General features: G+C 39.0%; 1 protein-coding gene across 1 annotated transcript in view; it reads left to right on the forward strand.

Annotated features, from left to right (window-relative positions):
* LOC117326192 (oxysterol-binding protein-related protein 9-like) overlaps positions 1-20,855 on the forward strand; it is a 42,927-nt gene that overhangs the window by 7,923 nt on the left and 14,149 nt on the right. Inside the window, 8 exon segments of the mRNA XM_033882839.1 lie at positions 4,792-4,887; positions 5,768-5,845; positions 6,904-6,954; positions 8,626-8,713; positions 11,480-11,599; positions 16,894-17,002; positions 20,209-20,272; positions 20,274-20,313. Coding sequence (XP_033738730.1) covers positions 4,792-4,887; positions 5,768-5,845; positions 6,904-6,954; positions 8,626-8,713; positions 11,480-11,599; positions 16,894-17,002; positions 20,209-20,272; positions 20,274-20,313 — 646 coding nt within the window.

Here is a 20,855-nt window from a genome sequence, read left to right on the forward strand (position 1 = left end):
TAAGATTAAACGACTTATCCATGTTTAATTTGACATAGATTTGTTTCAGCCATTTCTGGGCATAGAATAAAAACCTTTTCATTCATCAAATATACTCGCATCGATGATCACGCAACTGGATATTTCAGGGTGTACTTACTAGATTTTATGTGTATTTGCACTCAAGTATTTTGAAGTGCACTTAAAAGTGTTCATTTGTCCACATTTAAAATATGCTTCAAGTGTGTGGAGACCTTATAAAATGAGAGATTAAACTATCAAAATTGTCTAGAGGCAAATCACAATAAACTGGTCCCATGTAAAAGATTTACCCTAGTGTGCCAGACTTATTGTGCTTCCGATGTTAATTTACAGAAGGTTAAGTGGAGATATAATTAATGTCATCAGAAGTTTCTTTGATAAGAGTATTACAGAGGGATTACTTCAAATTGATACAGCATCTGGATCAATCGGTAATTTCATATCCTATTGTATCCTGTTGTATCCTATCATATCCTATTGTATCCTATCATATCCTATTGTATCCTATCATATCCTGTTGTATCCTATCATATCCTGTTGTATCCTATCATATCCCGTTGTATCCTATCATATCCTATTGTATCCTATCATATCCCGTTGTATCCTATCATATCCTATTGTATCCTATCATATCCTGTTGTATCCTATCATATCCTGTTGTATCCTATCATATCCTATTGTATCCTATCATATCCTATTGTATCCTATCATATCCTGTTGTATCCTATCATATCCTGTTGTATCCTATCATATCCTATTGTATCCTATCATATCCTATTGTATCCTATCATATCCTATCATATCCTGTTGTATCCTATCATATCCTGTTGTATCCTATCATATCCTATCATATCCTATCAAAGCCTATTGTATCCTATTATATCCTATCATATCCTGTTGTATCCTATCGTATCCTATTGTATCCTATCGTATCATATTGTATCCTGTTGTATCCTATCGTATCCTATTGTATCCTATCATATCCTATTGTATCCTATCTATTCTGTTGTATCCTATTATATTCTGTTGTATCCTATCATATCCTATCATATCCTGTTGTATCCTATCATATCCTGTTGTATCCTATCATATCCTATTGTATCCTATCATATCCTGTTGTATCCTATCATATCCTGTTGTATCCTATCATATCCTATTGTATCCTATCAGTTTTTATCCTATTGTATCCTATCATATCCTGTTGTATCCTATCATATCCTATCATATCCTATTGTATCCTATCATATCCTGTTGTATCCTATCATATCCTATTGTATCCTATCATATCCTATTGTATCCTATCATATCCTGTTGTATCCTATCATATCCTGTTGTATCCTATCATATCCTGTTGTATCCTATCATATCCTATCATATCCTGTTGTATCCTATCGTATCATATCATATCCTGTTGTATCCTGTCATATCCTATCATATCCTATTGTATCCTATCATATCCTATCATATCCTGTTGTATCCTATCATATCCTGTTGTGTCCTATCATATCCTGTTGTATCCTATCATATCCTATTGTATCCTATCGTATCATATTGTATCCTGTTGTATCCTATCGTATCCTATTGTATCCTATCATATCCTATTGTATCCTATCATATTCTGTTGTATCCTATCATATTCTGTTGTATCCTATCATATCCTATCATATCCTGTTGTATCCTATCATATCCTGTTGTATCCTATCATATCCTATTGTATCCTATCATATCCTGTTGTATCCTATCATATCCTATCATCCATATTCATATCCTTTTTTATCCTATCATATCCTTTTTCCTCTATTCTATTGTATCCTATCATATCCTATTGTACTCCTATCATATACCTGTTGTATCCTATCATATCCTTTGTTATCCTATCTATATATCTGTTGTATCCTATCATATCCTGTTGTATCCTATCCTATCCTATTGTATCCTATCATATCCTATTGTATCCTATTGTATCCTATCATATCCTGTTGTATCCTATCATATCCTATTGTATCCTATCATATCCTGTTGTATCCTATCATATCCTGTTGTATATCCTATCATATCCTGTTGTATCCTATCATATCCGTTGTATCCTATATATCCTTCATATCCTATCTATCCTACTTATCTATCATATCCATTGTATCCGATAAGATCCTGTTGTATCCTATCATATCCTATTGTATCCTATCATATCCTGTTGTATCCTATCATATCCTGTTGTATCCTATCATATCCTATCATATCCTATTGTATCCTATTGTATCCTATCATATCCTGTTGTATCCTATCATATCCTATCATATCCTGTTGTATCCTATCGTATCCTATCATATCCTGTTGTATCCTATCATATCCTATCATATCCTGTTGTATCCTATCATATCCTGTTGTATCCTATCATATCCTGTTGTATCCTATCATATCCTATTGTATCCTATCATATCCTGTTGTATCCTATCATATCCTGTTGTATCCTATCATATCCTGTTGTATCCTATCATATCCTATTGTATCCTATCATATCCTATTGTATCCTATCATATCCTATCATATCCTGTTGTATCCTATCATATCCTGTTGTATCCTATCATATCCTGTTGTATCCTATCATATCCTATCATATCCTGTTGATCACATATATCTTTTTGTAATCCTGTTGTATCTATCATCCTATGTATCCTGATTGTATCCTATCATATCCTGTTGTATCCTATCATATCCTATTATCTATATTCCTTTGTATCCTATCAATATCCTGTTGTATCCTATCATATCCTGTTGTATCCATATCCTATCATATGTCCTATGTATCCTATCATATCTTTCTTTATCATATCATCTGTTGTATCCTATCATATCCTATCATATCCTATCATATCCTATGTATCCTATCATATCCTGTTGTATCCTATCATATCCTGTTGTATCCTATCATATCCTGTTGTATCCTATCATATCCTATCATATCCTATCATATCCTGTTGTATCCTATCATATCCTATTGTATCCTGTTGTATCCTATCATATCCTGTTGTATCCTATCATATCCTATCATATCCTGTTGTATCCTATCATATCCTGTTGTATCCTATCATATCCTATTGTATCCTATCATATCCTGTTGTATCCTATCATATCCTATCATATCCTGTTGTATCCTATCATATCCTGTTGTATCCTATCATATCCTGTTGTATCCTATCGTATCCATAATCCGGTTTCTTCATCCTATCATATCCTGTTGTATCCTATGTCCATATATCCTGTTGTATCCTATCATATCCTTTTATCCTATCATATCCTGTTGTATCTACATTTATATCCTATTGTATCCTATCATATCCTGTTGTATCCTATCATATCCTATTGATCCTATCATATCCTGTTGATCCTTATATCATATTCCTATCCTATTGTATCCTATCATGTCCTGTTGTATCCTATCATATCCTGTTATATCCTATCATATCCTATTGTATCCTATCATATCCTATCATATCCTGTTGTATCCTATCATATCCTGTTGTATCCTATCATATCCTATTGTATCCTATCATATCCTATTGTATCCTATCATATCCTGTTGTATCCTATCATATCCTGTTGTATCTATCATGACTACATATTGTATCCTATCATATCCTGTGTATGTATCCTATCCTGTTATCCATATCATTTATATCCTATGTATCCTATCGTATCCTGTTGTATCCTATCATCCAGATCCTATCATATCCAGATCCTATCATATCCTTGTATTGTATCCTATCATATCCTGATTGTATCCTATCATATCCTGTTGATCCTATCTATCCTATCATATCCTGTTGATCTATCCTATCATATCCTGTTGTGTCCTATCATCTATGTATCCTATCATATCCTATCATATCCTATTGTATCCTATCATATCCTGTTGTATCCTATCATATCCTGTCATATCCTATTGTATCCTATCATATCCTGTTGTATCCTATCATATCCTATTGTATCCTATCATATCCTATTGTATCCTATCATATCCTATCATATCCTGTTGTATCCTATCATATCCTGTTGTATCCTATCGTATCCTATCATATCCTGTTGTATCCTATCGTATCCTATCATATCCTGTTGTATCCTATCATATCCTATTGTATCCTATCATATCCTATTGTATCCTATCATATCCTATTGTATCCTATCATATCCTATTGTATCCTATCATATCCTGTTGTATCCTATCGTATCCTGTTGTATCCTATCGTATCCTATCATATTCTGTTGTATCCTATCATATCCTGTTGAATCCTATCATATCCTATTGTATCCTATCATATCCTTTTGTATCCTATCATATCCTGTTGTATCCTATCGTATCCTATCATATTCTGTTGTATCCTATCATATCCTGTTGAATCCTATCATATCCTATTGTATCTTATCATATCCTATTGTATCCTATCATATCCTGTTGTATCCTATCGTATCCTATCATATCCTGTTGAATCCTATCATATCATATTGTATCCTATCATATCCTGTTGTATCCTATCCTATCCTATTGTATCGTATCCTATTGTATCCTATCATATCCTATCATTTCCTGTTGTATTGTATTGTATCCTATATTATATCATATTGTGTCCTATTGTACCATATTTTGTTGTGTACTGCATTTGTGTATCTGTATCTCAGTATTCAGACAATATCAATGACATTATCTTTCAATTAACTGTTGATAGAAAACATTTATAATTTTCTTAATTTTCTCAATTTGATATTTTTCAGAAGCAGGAAACCAAATCAGTTCCTACAGCTGCGGATTTTGACAGAAAACTCTCAGAAACTGATGCTTATTTACAACTTCTAATAGGCCAAGTACAGGTAATTATTCATAAATATTTTAGCTCACCTGGATATCAAGTTTGTTCAAATAAATTTGACATTGACCCACATTTAAGATCACATTGGCAAATGTATAATTTCACTGTTAGTAGTGAAACATTAGAATCTTCATTCAAACAATTCTTTCATTTTGAGCATGAATATCTATTTAACCTTTGACAGTCTTATTTAAATAACAGTTAAACTCTTTCAACAAAGAACTATCACTTCATGAGAAGTGGTGTTTTATGAGTGTAAGTATGTTACATGCCGTTAGCTGTGCTTTGGTTAAGTTGTGTGATGATTGAAACTCACAGAAACATTTACCATTTTCTAATCTAGATATTATCAATCTGTTAAAAAATAGGGAAAATCTTCACTTGAGTTTAACTTGTCAAATACATTACAAATGTCATTGGATTAGAAACTTGCATGACAGAAAAGGGGAGAAATTTTAAAACTTATCTAGCTATATGAGATAAAGAATATCACAAAAGAAAAGTTATACAGGAATTTGAATTACAGAATATCAATTTGATGGAGGTAAATGTATGTTTCCAATGGAGGCAGTCCCAACTGATTTAAAGCTGTTTTAGGTTGTTTAAACTTCTATTTATATAAAAAGGATGATATCTAAAGTAAAATAAGAACAGCTAAGTTGTAAAGATTTTCTCCACTTATGTAGAAGAGCACTTTGATACATTAAGTTGACTGGCATAAATTGCTTTCATTTATTTCATTGTTTTCAGACTACAATTGATTTATGTCCAAATACCCCTGATGCTTTTAAATTTTGGTTTTAACAAAAATAAGTTTGAATCGGAATGCTATTGTATACTGTGGCTTGAATACTTTGAATTATATTTATTGTCATTTTCAGACGTTGGATACGAGAATTGAGGCTTGTGAAGATGTGTCCGCCAAAGAAAAGTATAGTGTGTTAAAAGTGACTGCAGAGGTATGGCACATATTGTACTGGTTAATTTTACTTGCTACTACTAGCAGCAAAAGTTGTTCAAACCTTTTTATGCCTCATATAACTTTGTCTCAGGAACACTATTTAACTGTGGTTCCATACGTGAGGCTGATTATATTCTTCATGATATTCTAATGGTCATGGGTCATAGGTCAAGGTTAAAGGGTGAATGTCACCTTTGACCTCTTCTCCACAGGAGACATTTTTAGGCTTACTGTTTTACCCCCATTCTGTTCTTCCATCCACTGCCATGATATAGGTTAAAGACCAGAAGGATCCTGCATACTATCAGGGCTTTTTGTGAGGGCTTATAGCCCAATTCTACAATAAAATAATTTCATATTTAAGACAAATTCCCAAAATTTGCAGTTTATTCCTAAAAAAAAAATCTGTCCAAATTCACCAATTTTCATCCCAAAATAAGACAAAAAGGCCTCATCCTAAATCAGTGAGAAAGCCCTGACGACTCATTAGGGAATAATAGTACAGTACTAAGGGGATCAGAAGTAAAATGTTGAATTTAATAGCATTTTATCAAACATGGCAGATAACCCAAGGTGGGTAAATTAAATCTATTTTTATAAAAATGGTGATTATATATAAAGCAACAGAGAAAGTTAACAACACACTTGGTATAAATTGACCTGGTTAATAATAATAGTGGTTCAGTTATAAAATCTCTTTATTTGCATGCACTGAATTGTATTCTTGAACAAGATACTCTTCTCCACTGTGTTTTAGTTGACTGAGCTGTAAGTGTATATAATAGGGCAGTGCTGGAAATGTCGTGAACAAGCTGTAAGTGTCAGATTGGCAGCTCAGGCTGCATGTTTCCCAGGGAGTTGAAAAAGACATTGGCTGGTTGATAAAGGCCCAACAATTAACCACTGATAATAATTTGAAAATCTGTTTGAAGTGGCTAAGATGGCTTTTTGCTGTGATATAGCGGTATATATTAAGAACATAAAATTATTATTATTATCATGAAATTTTGGTACATGTGTTTATGTGAACACTCATGGATTATTTTATTATTGCAGGCTATGATTGAAGCTATAAAGCATGCCATTGTAATGCTGCAGATAGCGAAGGTAGGCTCCACAGAAAATAGAGACAAGGTATTTTGTTTTTTTTCAATCATTTTCTATGAGGACTAACTCCATCTTTAATCAGAGAATCTGTAAATCACTTAATACAGTACAGTCAAACTTTGACTCCAGGTTAAGCTGTTTTCAGTGTGATATCAGGTAAATCTGGTATGTTTATTTGGATATTTACGGTAAATTTGTGGAAAATGTACGCCAGAGTGATTAACAGTTTTGAACTAAATAAGGTATATTGAAGTGGTAATGGTGAAACTAACCTGACTGTATACCAGTTAATCACCGTGGTAATGGTGAAACTAACCTGACTGTATACCAGTTATATCACCGTGGTAATGGTGAAACTAACCTGACTGTATACCAGTTATATCACCGTGGTAATGGTGAAACTAACCTGACTGTATACCAGTTATATCACCGTGGTAATGGTGAAACTAACCCGACTGTATACCAGTTATATCACCGTGGTAATGGTGAAACTAACCTGACTGTATACCAGTTATATCACTGGTAATGGTGAAACTAACCTGACTGTATACCAGTTATATCACCGTGGTAATGGTGAAACTAACCTGACTGTATACCAGTTATATCACCGTGGTAATGGTGAAACTAACCTGACTGTATACCAGTTATTTCACCGTGGTAATGGTGAAACTAACCTGACTGTATACCAGTTATATCACCGTGGTAATGGTGAAACTAACCTGACTGTATACCAGTTATATCACCGTGGTAATGGTGAAATTTTAACCCGACTATAACTGTTATATCACCATGGTAATGGTGAAACTGTACCTGACCATATAGAAAGTTGGAAATCTTTCAAACTTGGATGGAATAATGAACACAGGATGACAGTTTGAGGATATGGACATTGTTGTAGTAATAGGGACCTGGCATCCCAAAACGATTAGGGGTTGGGCCAAAAGTGGTCAAATTGGCTGAATTCCAACAATCGTCTTCAGACCATAACTGATTCTTTGAGATTACAGATGTAAAGCCATTATTGCACTTTCCTGAAATTTTGAAATTCAGACCAGTAGGCAGTACTGCCCCTGATCGCTCCTTGGCGAGGGCGAAGGTACTGTCAGTAATTTACAAACTTAAATGCAAATATTCTCACACCTTCTGGAAAAATTGGATGGACTGTTGATCATAACTATATATGGCTAGAAGTTATGGGACTTCAGGAAATAAAGGTTCTGACATCTGCAAAACTGGCAATGAAATTTCAGTTATGTTTGTTCACAAGCAGTCATGGGGATAAAAACTTAATTTTGTAATTTTGGGGTTTGGGGCCCGCGGGATGGAGGAAAATATGAAAAAAACATAACGGTATTAATAATGCTATAAACACAATATCCCTTTATTGTGGTTATGTGTAGCCGTTTTGTATTCTATCATGTATTGAATTTTATCACATGTTTTGTATTTTAAGGTAAATTGCAAACAGCAATGAATGTTTGATGAACATTAAGGTCCATTTGGCCTCTTGTCATTTATTACTTTCTATGGAAAAAACTGATATTTTGTTTCCAGGGCTAAAAACTCTAGTATCAGCAATATTGAATGAATTTTGTAGTGTTGATTTTTGAAAATAAATTAATGATTTGTTTCATGCATAGAAAGGTTCAAATGGATTATTGTACTTGACAGGAAAGTTTGAAGGGTCCAGTGATGAACGGGACAATGCATGAGGCAGTTCTCACATCAGGTGCTGATTTTGACCACTTTGGTCGGAGAGGTATTGTACTAACTCTTACTAACTAGACACAAGGGAAGTATCCCTCAGGTAGCTAGTACCAGTGTCACAATAACTACACACAGGGGAGATAACTACAGGTAATGTCACACTACCTATACACAGGGGAGATATACAGGTAATGTCACACTAACTATACACAGGGGAGATAACTACAGGTAATGTCACACTACCTATACACAGGGGAGATAACTACAGGTAATGTCACACTAACTACACACAGGGGAGATAACTACAGGTAATGTCACACTAACTATACACAGGGGAGATATCATACAGGTAATGTCACACTAACTATACACAGGGGAGATAACTACAGGTAATGTCACACTAACTATACACAGGAGAGCTATCATACAGGTAATGTCATACTTACTATATACAGGGGAGATAACTACAGGTAATGTCACACTAACTATACACAGGGGAGATAACTACAGGTAATGGCATACTAACTATACACAGGGGAGATAACTACAGGTAATGGCATACTAACTATACACAGGGGAGATAATTACAGGTAATGTCACACTAACTATACACAGGGGAGATATCATACAGGTAATGTCACACTAACTATACACAGGGGAGATAACTACAGGTGATGTCACACTAACCATACACAGGGGAGATAGCTACGGGTAATGTCACACTAACTATACACAGGGGAGATAATCTACAATTACATATTGTATTATCACTTGTGTAAATGTCAGAGTTTTATTAATCTAAATCTTCATTTTCCATTTACTTGGTGCTGTGCTACTTACAACTGTGGTTCATTCTCATCCTTATCGGGTTTGTAGATCTGTAGAAATAAAACTCTTTTCCTTGTTTTTATTCAACAGTAATACTAGATTAGTAATAGTCTGCTGAAGGTTTTGGTAACAGCTGCTTTTTGTTTTCTAATCATGTTTGATATGTTGGATATTTTTCAATGGATAAGTAATATGATGTGAGTTAAATAAGTTTTAAATTCATTGCAAATGTTCCATATTTAAAATTGATTAATGAATGATTGAATCTCATTAAGTTTTTGACCAGGTGAGCTTATAGAATGGTGCTATCCATTGTCTATCTGTCTACCGTCAATCATCCATCCGTCAACATTTCATTTAAATCACTACTAGTCCTAAACAACCGAATGGATGTTGATGAAATTTTGTCTGAATTATTATTTGGGAAAGTAGATCAAATGTGGTATAAATGGAGGGTGTTGCACCCCTAGGGCCAGGGGCATAGCCCAATCGAGGAAACGAGGTAAATCTTTTAAATCACTTCTAGTTTTTGACAATAAAATGGATGTTGGTAAAATGGCCTGGAGCATCATAAAGGAGATACGTATAATGTTGTATGCATTGAAAGTATGGCTCCCCTGTGGCTGGAAGGGTGGGGCCCAACAGGGACAAGGAGAAATACCAATAGCTTCAAAGTCCCGCTCAACTGTGCTAATAAAGGTATGCCCTAATTCAATCTAGAGGGCCCTTGTAAATACATATGAAGGCAATAAAAATTTTGTACTAGTGGTAGGTCTGAACCAACCACCCCCAATCCCAAACTCCAGGCTACTGGAGCATGAGGAAAAAGAAGGATTTTTCAAAATCTTCAAATTTGATCTGCAGATAACTGTATTCGTTTTGAAAACCTGAATGTTGCAGATTATCTACCCCCATTCATGTAGAGAGTGGGGTCCAATAGGGGATGTCACAAATGTTTCATAAAGATTTGTGAATATGCTTTGAATCATCTTTAAATCTGAAAGTGAAATGTTATTTGAAGGAAGGTATTAAGTTAAACTTCCTTGCATGGCACTGTGATACAGCTCCAAAAATGGGGAAATATTTGGAATGTTACTTATATAATAGAGTACTCCAATGAATACTAAAATATCCAGTTGAGCAATGCAGGCCCCCTGGGCCTCTTGTTTGCTCAATCATGTTCTCTCATGACAAATACAAGTTACATTTAAGTATAGATGTCATTTTTTTTTAGTTTCATCGGGGTATGAAACAAATTTTGTTTGCAAACTTCTGTAAGAATCCGCTACAATCATTTTTTTATAGTTTCATCGGGGTATGAAACAAATTTTGTTTGCAAACTATGAATCCGCTACGCGGATTCTTACAGAAGTTTGCAAACAAAATTTGTTTCATACCCTGATAAAACTAAAAAAAAATTGACATCAACGCTAATAATTAATTTTTGAAAATGATTTTCTAATTTAAAACATGTTTTATGTACAATTTTACTGGTTTTAAATGAGATTCTTTTTCTCAAATCAATACGCAACGTCAATTGTCGTATTGTGACGTCACATTTTTCGCGTCATTCTCAGAATTTCTTTCATAGAAGAATGAAAAGAATTTTTCGACCAATCACATTTGAGTATTTACCATGAAAACAAAGAAAAATTAATTATAAAATGTTGATATAATTATACTGTTTCTATCATCATGAAATTGCACTTATGTTAATTTGACAGTAAACATAATTAATATATAATATACATATAAAACATTATAAAATTTATATAATTACATATATAATTATGCATAACTAAAAAATTGAAATAAATGAAATAATTTTTTAGTAATATGGAACCTTTTGTAACACATTTATCAGAAACCAATTTTAGTATAACTCCTGTATCATTGTATCATGATATTACTTGATATAAAAAATGCAATTAATGAAAAAAATCCAACATTTTTTTCTTAGATTTGTCACATTGTGTGTGTTTTTTTACAGCAAGCCAGAGGTCTAATTCACATTATTGTGGGATTCCTGCCTCCCTGTCAGCTGAGAGCATAGACCTCAACTCCTCTCTACCTTTACCTGCCACCTCTACAGACACACCTCTCCCTGGGGGTATGTCTCTCACACCCTCACTCCAGTCACACTACTGTCAGACACACCTCTCCCTGGGGGTATGTCTCTCACACCCTCACTCCAGTCACACTACTGTCAGACACACCTCTCCCTGGGGGTTTGTCTCTCACACCCTCACTCCAGTCACACTACTGTCAGACGCACCTCTCCCTGGGGGTATGTCTCTCACACCCTCACTCCAGTCACATTACTGTCCTGTCAGACACACCTCTCCCTGGGGGTATGTCTCTCACACCCTCACTCCAGACACACTACTGTCAGACACACCTCTCCCTGGGGGTATGTCTCTCACACCCTCACTCCAGTCACACTACCGTCAGACACACCTCTCCCTGGGGGTATGTCTCTCACACTCTCACTCCAGTCACACTACTGTCAGACACACCTCTCCCTGGGGGTATATCTCTCACACTCTCACTCCAGTCACACTACTGTCAGACACACCTCTCCCTGGGGGTATGTCTCTAACACCCTCACTCCTGTCACACTACTGTCAGACACACCTCTCCCTGGGGGTATGTCTCTAACACCCTCACTCCAGTCATACTACTGTCAGACACACCTCTCCCTGGGGGTATGTCTCTCACACCCTCACTCCAGTCACATTACTGTCAGACACACCTCTCCCTGAGGGTATGTCTCTCACACCCTCACTCCAGTCACACCACTGTCAGACACACCTCTCCCTGGGGGTATGTCTCTCACACTCTCACTCCAGTCACACTACTGTCAGACACACCTCTCCCTGGGGGTATGTCTCTCACATCCTCACTCCAGACACACTACTGTCAGACACACCTCTCCCTGGGGGTATGTCTCTCACACCCTCACTCCAGTCACACTACTGTCAGACACACCTCTCCCTGGGGGTATGTCTCTCACACTCTCACTCCAGTCATACTACTGTCAGACACACCTCTCCCTGGGGGTATGTCTCTCACACCCTCACTCCAGTCACACTACTGTCAGACACCTCTCCCTGGGGGTATGTCTCTCACACCCTCACTCCAGTCACACTAATGTCAGACACACCTCTCCCTGGGGGTATGTCTCTCACACTCTCACTCCAGTCACACTACTGTCAGACACACCTCTCCCTGGGGGTATGTCTCTAACACCCTCACTCCAGTCACACTACTGTCAGACACACCTCTCCCTGAGGGTATGTCTCTCACACCCTCACTCCTGTCACACTACTGTCAGACACACCTCTCCCTGGGGGTATGTCTCTCACACCCTCACTCCAGTCACACTACTGTCAGACACACCTCTCCCTGGGGGTATGTCTCTCACACTCTCACTCCTGTCACACTACTGTCAGACACACCTCTCCCTGGGGGTATGTCTCTCACACCCTCACTCCAGACACACTACTGTCAGACACACCTCTCCCTGGGGGTATGTCTCTCACACTCTCACTCCAGTCATACTACTGTCAGACACACCTCTCCCTGGGGGTATGTCTCTCACACCCCTACTCCATATTTCACCCTATAAATCTCCAGCCACACAATACTAATTTCTCTCATCTCCATGTTTCACCCTATAAATCATTTTCTATCCTAAGATGCAGGATTCATGAACCTACAGATTAAAATATTCTACTTTCTATTATTCGCTAAAATATTACAATTATGAAGTAAGCAGGTTTGAATGTTAGACCAACTATGATTATTATGCCTATGGCAGTGCTGAAAGAGATTGGAATGTGTTGGTGGTGGTATGCAATGATGGCAGATTTCTGAGGGAATTGCTTGGGAAGTAAGTCTGTTCTGAGGGTTTAGTTGTTGATATGCAAGGGTGGTAGTTATACAGGGCTATGGCAGTATAGAGGCTGATGGCAGTATAGGGTTGATGACAGTATAGAGGCTGATGACAGTGTACAGGGTGGCAGCAGTATAGGGGCTATTGCAGTATAGGGGTGATGGCAGTATACAGGATGACAGCAGTATAGGGGCTATTGCAGTATAGGGGTAATGGCAGTATACAGGGTGACAGCAGTATAGGGGCTATTGCAGTATGGGGACTATTGCAGTATAGGGGTGATGGCAGTATAGGGACAATGGCAGTATACAGGATGACAGCAGTATAGGGGCAATTGCAGTATAGGTGTGAAGGCAGAATCCGGGTGATGGCAGTATAGGGTGATGACAGTATAGGGGTGACAGCAGTATAGGGGGTGTGGCAGTATATGGTGACAGCAGTATAGGGGCAATGGCAGTATAGGTGTGAAGGCAGTATTGGGGTGAAGGCAGTATAGGGGTGATGGCAGTATATGGTGACAGCAGTATAGGGTGATGGCAGTAGAGTGGCGACAGCAGTATAGGGGCGATGGCAGTATAGGGGTGACAGCAGTATAGAGGCGATGGCAGTATATGGTGACAGCAGTGTTGGGGTGACGGCAATATAGGGGTGACAGCAGTGTTGGGGTGACGGCAGTATAGGGGTGACAGCAGTGTTGGGGCGATGGCAGTATAGGGTCGATGGCAGTATAGGGGTGACAGCAGTATAGGGGCGATGGCAGTATAAGGGTGAAGCGGTATAGGGATGATGGCAGTAAAGTTGCGATGGCAGAATAGGGGCGACAGTAGTATAGGAGCAATGTCAGTATAGGGGTGACATCAGTTAAAGGGTTACAGTAGTATAGGGGTAATGTCAGTATAGGGGTGACATCAGTTAAAGGGTTACAGTAGTATAGGGGTAATGTCAGTATAGGGGTGACATCAGTTAAAGGGTTACAGTAGTATAGGGGTAATGTCAGTATAGGGGTGACATCAGTTAAAGGGTTACAGTAGTATAGGGGTAATGGGAGGTATAGGGGAAACTACAGTATACAGGGTAGCAGCAGTATAGGGGTGACACCAGTATAGGGATGACACCAGTATAGGGATGACACCAGTATAGGGATGACACCGGTATAGGGGTGACACCAGTATAGGGATGACACCAGTATAGGGATGACACCAGTATAGGGGTGACACCAGTATAGGGGTGACAGCAGTATAGGGGTGACACCAGTATAGGGGTGACACCAGTATAGGGATGACACCAGTATAGGGGTGACACCAGTATAGGGGTGACACCAGTATAGGGGTGACACCAGTATAGGGGTGACACCAGTATAGAGGTGACACCAGTATAGGGGTGACAGCAGTATAGGGGTGACACCAGTATAGGGATGACACCAGTATAGGGGTGACCACAGTATAGGGATGACACCAGTATAGGGATGACACCAGTATAGGGGTGACACCAGTATAGGGGTGACAGCAGTATAGGGGTGACAGCAGTATAGGGGTGACACCAGTATAGGGGTGACACCAGTATAGGGGTGACACCAGTATAGGGATGACACCAGTATAGGGGTGACACCAGTATAGGGGTGACACCAGTATAGGGGTGACACCAGTATAGGGGTGACACCAGTATAGGGGTGACACCAGTATAGAGGTGACACCAGTATAGGGGTGACAGCAGTATAGGGGTGACACCAGTATAGGGATGACACCAGTATAGGGGTGACAACAGTATAGGGATGACACCAGTATAGGGGTGACACCAGTATAGGGATGACAGCAGTATAGGGGTGACACCAGTATAGGGGTGACACCAGTATAGGGATGACAGCAGTATAGGGGTGACACCAGTATAGGGATGACACCAGTATAGGGGTGACACCAGTATAGGGGTGACACCAGTATAGGGGTGACAGCAGTATAGGGGTGACACCAGTATAGGGGTGACACCAGTATAGGGGTGACAGCAGTATAGGGGTGACACCAGTATAGGGGTGACACCAGTATAGGGGTGACACCAGTATAGGGATGAACCAGTATAGGGATGACAGCAGTATAGGGGTGACACCAGTATAGGGGTGACACCAGTATAGGGATGACACCAGTATAGGGGTGACACCAGTATAGGGGTGACACCAGTATAGGGGTGACACCAGTATAGGGATGACAGCAGTATAGGGGTGACACCAGTATAGGGGTGACACCAGTATAGGGGTGACAGCAGTATAGGGGTGACACCAGTATAGGGGTGACAGCAGTATAGGGGTGACACCAGTATAGGGGATGACACCAGTATAGGGATGACACCAGTATAGGGGTGACACCAGTATAGGGATGACAGCAGTATAGGGGTGACAGCAGTATAGGGATGACACCAGTATTGGGATGACAGCAGTATAGGGATGACACCAGTATTGGGATGACAGCAGTATAGGGGTGACACCAGTATAGGGATGACACCAGTATAGGGATGACACCAGTATAGGGGTGACACCAGTATAGGGGTGACACCAGTATAGGGGTGACACCAGTATAGGGATGACAGCAGTATAGGGGTGACACCAGTATAGGGGTGACACCAGTATAGGGATGACACCAGTATAGGGGTGACACCAGTATAGGGGTGACACCAGTATAGAGGTGACACCAGTATAGGGGTGACACCAGTATAGGGATGACACCAGTATAGGGGTGACACCAGTATAGGGGTGACACCAGTATAGGGGTGACACCAGTATAGGGGTGACACCAGTATAGGGGTGACACCAGTATAGGGATGACACCAGTATAGGGGTGACACCAGTATAGGGATGACACCAGTATAGGGGTGACAGCAGTATAGGGGTGACACCAGTATAGGGGTGACACCAGTATAGGGGTGACACCAGTATAGGGGTGACAGCAGTATAGGGGTGACACCAGTATAGGGATGACAGCAGTATAGGGGTGACACCAGTATAGGGGTGACACCAGTATAGGGGTGACACCAGTATAGGGGTGACACCAGTATAGGGGTGACACCAGTATAGGGGTGACACCAGTATTGGGATGACACCAGTATTGGGATGACAGCAGTATAGGGATGACACCAGTATAGGGGTGACACCAGTATAGGGATGACACCAGTATAGGGGTGACACCAGTATAGGGGTGACACCAGTATAGGGGTGACACCAGTATAGGGGTGACACCAGTATAGGGGTGACAGCAGTATAGGGGTGACACCAGTATTGGGATGACACCAGTATAGGGGTGACAGCAGTATAGGGGTGACACCAGTATAGGGGTGACAGCAGTATAGGGGTGACAGCAGTATAGGGATGACACCAGTATTGGGATGACAGCAGTATACAGGCCACAACAGTATAGGGGGGCGCCGACAGTGGGAGATAAGGGATCACTAGATGTAAAATACAGACATTCTTTGATACACTGGATTCTGTAAGTTATAACGAACTGTTAATTATGTTTCTACAGATGAGAACAGTTCCAGTACGACTGTCCCAGAGACGTCCTACTCCAGTAGTGAGGATGAAGATTTCTTTGATGCAGAGGACTTCAGGTCTACTCCGAAAACAAGTCCAGAGTGAGTGAAATAAATCCGTGTCTGGTTAGGGTTGGTTATACGAAAAAATAATACATAACTCATTGATTAGAGGTTTGTTTTATATGTGCTGTCTAACAGGTATAGATCTTGGATTAAAGATTTCATACAACCATAACAAGATCAGGGTGAGGTTCTCCATTATTAGGTCATCTGACCCAAAGGGTCAGGATGACCTATAGTCATCGTGCTTCGTCCGTCGTCGTCCGCCGTGCGCCGTGCGCCGTCCGTAAACTTTTTCTTTCAAAACGCTACTCCTCCTTAACGCTTGGGTGGATTACTTCCAAATTTGGTTTGAAGCATCATTGGGGGAGGGCAATCATATTTTATATAAATGAGGCTGGTCTGACCCCTGGGGCCAGAAGGGCGGGGCCCCAAAAAGGGAACTTAGGTGGATATTGCTATAAAATCCTACTCCTCCTTTACCCTTAGGTGGAGTACAACTAAATTTGGTGTGAAACATCATTGGGGGAGGGCGGTCACATTTTATATAAATGAAGTTGGTGTGACCCCTGGGGCCTGAGGGGCGGGGCCCCAAAAGGGGAACTTTGATGAAATTTTGCTATAAAATCCTACTCCTCCTTAACCCTTTAGTGGATTTCAACCAGATATGTTGTGAAACATCATTTGGGGAGGGCGGTCATATTTTATATAAATGAGGCTAGTGTGACCCCTGGGGCCTGAGGGGTGGGGCCCCAAATGGGGAACTTTGATGAAATTTTGCTATAAAATCCTACTCCTCCTTAACCCTTTAGTAGATTTCAACCAGATATGTTGTGAAACATCATTGGGGGAGGGTGGTCATATTTTATATAAATGAGGCTGGTGTGAGCCCTGGGGCCAGAGTGACGGGCCCAAAAAAGGGAACTTTGATGAAATTTTGCTATAAAATCCTACTCGTCCTTAACCCTTTGGTGGATTTCAACCAGATATTGTGTGAAACATCATTGGTGGAGGGTGGTCATATTTTATATAAATGAGGCTGGTGTGGCCCCTGGGGCCAGAGGGGCGGGGCCCCAAAAGGGGAACTTTGATGAAATTTTGCTGTAAAATCCTACTCCTCCCAACACCCATAGTGAATTATTACCAAATTTGGTGTGAAACATCATTGGAGGAGGACAATCATATTTTATATAAATGAGGCTGGTTTGACCCCTAGGGCCAGAGGGGCGGGGCCCCAAAAGGGGAACTTTGGTGAATTTTTGCTATAAATCCTACTTCTCTCTAACCGTTGGGTGGATTAATACGAAATATGGTGTGAAACATCCTTTGGGAAGGATGGTCATATTTTATATAAACGAGGCTAGTGTGACCCCTGGGGCCTGAGGGGCAGGGCCCCAAAAGGGGAACTTTGGTGAATATTTGCTGTTAAATCCTAATCCTCCCTAACCTTTTGGTGGATTACAACCAAATTTGATGTGAAACATAAGGTGACGGCAATCATATTTTTTAATGAGACAGGTTTGACCCCTGGGGAAAAAAAGATGGGGCAAAAGGAGCGCTTAGGTTAAACATTTCTTAAAAATGCAATTCCTCCTTAATGCCTGAATTGATTACAACCATATTTAGTATGAAACATCATTGGGGAAAGGCAATCCTAATTGATATAAATGAGTCTTGTCTGACCCATTGGGACAGAGGGGCATGCCCCAAAAATGGGAACTTGGCTAAAATTTTGCTTTATGATGCTGCTCTTCCTGGACAAGCTAAATGGATAAAAACCAAATTTGATCTAAAACATAACTGGCTGCGATAAATAATTTATGGTAATAATGCTGGATTGGGGTGTGTGTCCCTGCTGTGAGTGTAAGTGTTTGTCAGATGACCGTTAAGGCCCATGGGCCTCTTGTATTGCTGGTGTACCTGTTTCCCACGAAGAGGGCTTCATCAGGACCCCAATACATGTAAACCTCACTTCTAACGTACTAAATATGTTGGCAACCACTTATTGTTCTTGATGACATCCTACGATTCTCATCATGTGTATCCACTGTGAACAATAATTCTTTATTGCATTTTTGCCAGTGAAATAAAGAAATTTATCAGACTAATATAACTTGTATTTTCACTGAAGCGATGAGCAGTGAAAATATAAGATTTTGCAGTGAAAATATAAGTTTTGCAGTGAAAATATAAGTTTTCGGTTTTTGACCAATCAGAGGTTTTTTTCATACTCATGAAAATATTAATATTCTGTCATACTCTTGAAATATATGTTATATTAAACGGGAAACCATTCAATATCCTCTATATATTACAATGTTGCTAGTCCTAGGTAATAATGCTCTTACCGGTTAGTTTAATTATGATATATCATTACCGTGCATGTGTTGAATGGTTTATTCTAACTAATAATCCTATCATTTGATAAGCCAATGTCACTGTTCTGAAAAGTCAAGTTAACCATCAAGTTAACACAGGTGAAGATGCAGTATCTTCGCCATTGCTCAGTTCCAAATCTTGTTTTAACATTTCCATTACTCTTCAATGATCAGCCTTATCATCTTAGTTGGTCTTACGGTTGATATTCTTTTTGTCGGACGTGTTCTGAACTTAATCCTATTCATTTCTGGACAGATATTGTTACATTCAGGCATGAACATTTTCAGATAAAAATCTGATTTCAGACTTTTTTCTCATGTTGGCTGTAATGTTAATTTTAATATTTCTTCAAAGAAAGTACACTACAAATTGGGTTTTCAGACTTTTTTACGATTCAGTCTTCTCATCCCTGTACATTCAGTGATGAAATGGAGAAGATTTTATTTTCATTTTATGCCTTTTATTTTATTTTAATTTTATGCCTCCATAAGACTTAATCTGAGGCATACAGTTTTACACAAATTCCGTCTTCAAATCCGTCGTTTTAGATGTCTGTCTGTTCATCTGTCCATTCAAATTCACAACAGCAATATTGGTTCAAGATTTTAGCAAGTTTTTTGAGGTCATTTATGGGGGTTGAAATAAAGAAGGGAACAGGGGTATTTATATTGCACCAACAAGTTTCTATTTGTTCTTATTACCAGTCCTTTATTAAGTTGAATCTTGAAAACTTAACACAAGCAGCTACGATGAATATAAAGGCGGTAGTCAGTGTTGACAGCATATGTTGGTATACAGCTCTCTACAACAAATATATCATGTAGGCTATATTATTTCTGATAAGGTAATGAATAGTGTCATTTCAGTAAATCAACCTCATCGTCTTTGGTGACAACACCGAGTCCAGAAAGCGAGGAGGAGAAAGCGAGACCCCCCACAGATCATAGCCTCGGAGGATGACTATTTTGATGGTGAGTTTCGGAGACCAATCTACAACAGTAAAGTTTCCACCGACTCCATTTCAGCAGGATTGTAATTTTTAGGAATTGATATTTCATATGATCCTTGTTATTACTTTTTCTTGAGAATTGCCCCAAAGATCATTCCAAAATGTGATGTAGGTTTCCTTTGTCTAGAGTTGTGCATGACTGTATGTTCAATTATGAGGCTGAAAACAAAATGGCCGACAGGTGGCCATCTTGGATTTTTACAGTTGAAGTTTGTTACTGCTATTTCCTGAGAAGTGCTGGAAGGAGATTCTTCTCAAACTTGATGAGTAGGTTCCTCTTAGTTCCTTGTTGTGCCCATTATATTTTAAGACTGTTTGGGAAAAGATTATGGCTAACAGTCGGCCATCTTGGACAACTCTTCCAACTGTTTTTATCCAAGCTTCTCGAAATTAATGTACTTAGAAATTATGTAACTTTACTTACTGTTTTGATCTGCTATTTTCCACCTTTTTGTTTTAGATTTGATTAAAAAGCATTTTAAGCAAGAGTGGGAATCAGGGTGA

The sequence above is a fragment of the Pecten maximus genome, chromosome 4 (assembly GCF_902652985.1).
Source record: "Pecten maximus chromosome 4, xPecMax1.1, whole genome shotgun sequence".
Taxonomy (NCBI): Eukaryota; Metazoa; Mollusca; class Bivalvia; order Pectinida; family Pectinidae; genus Pecten; species Pecten maximus.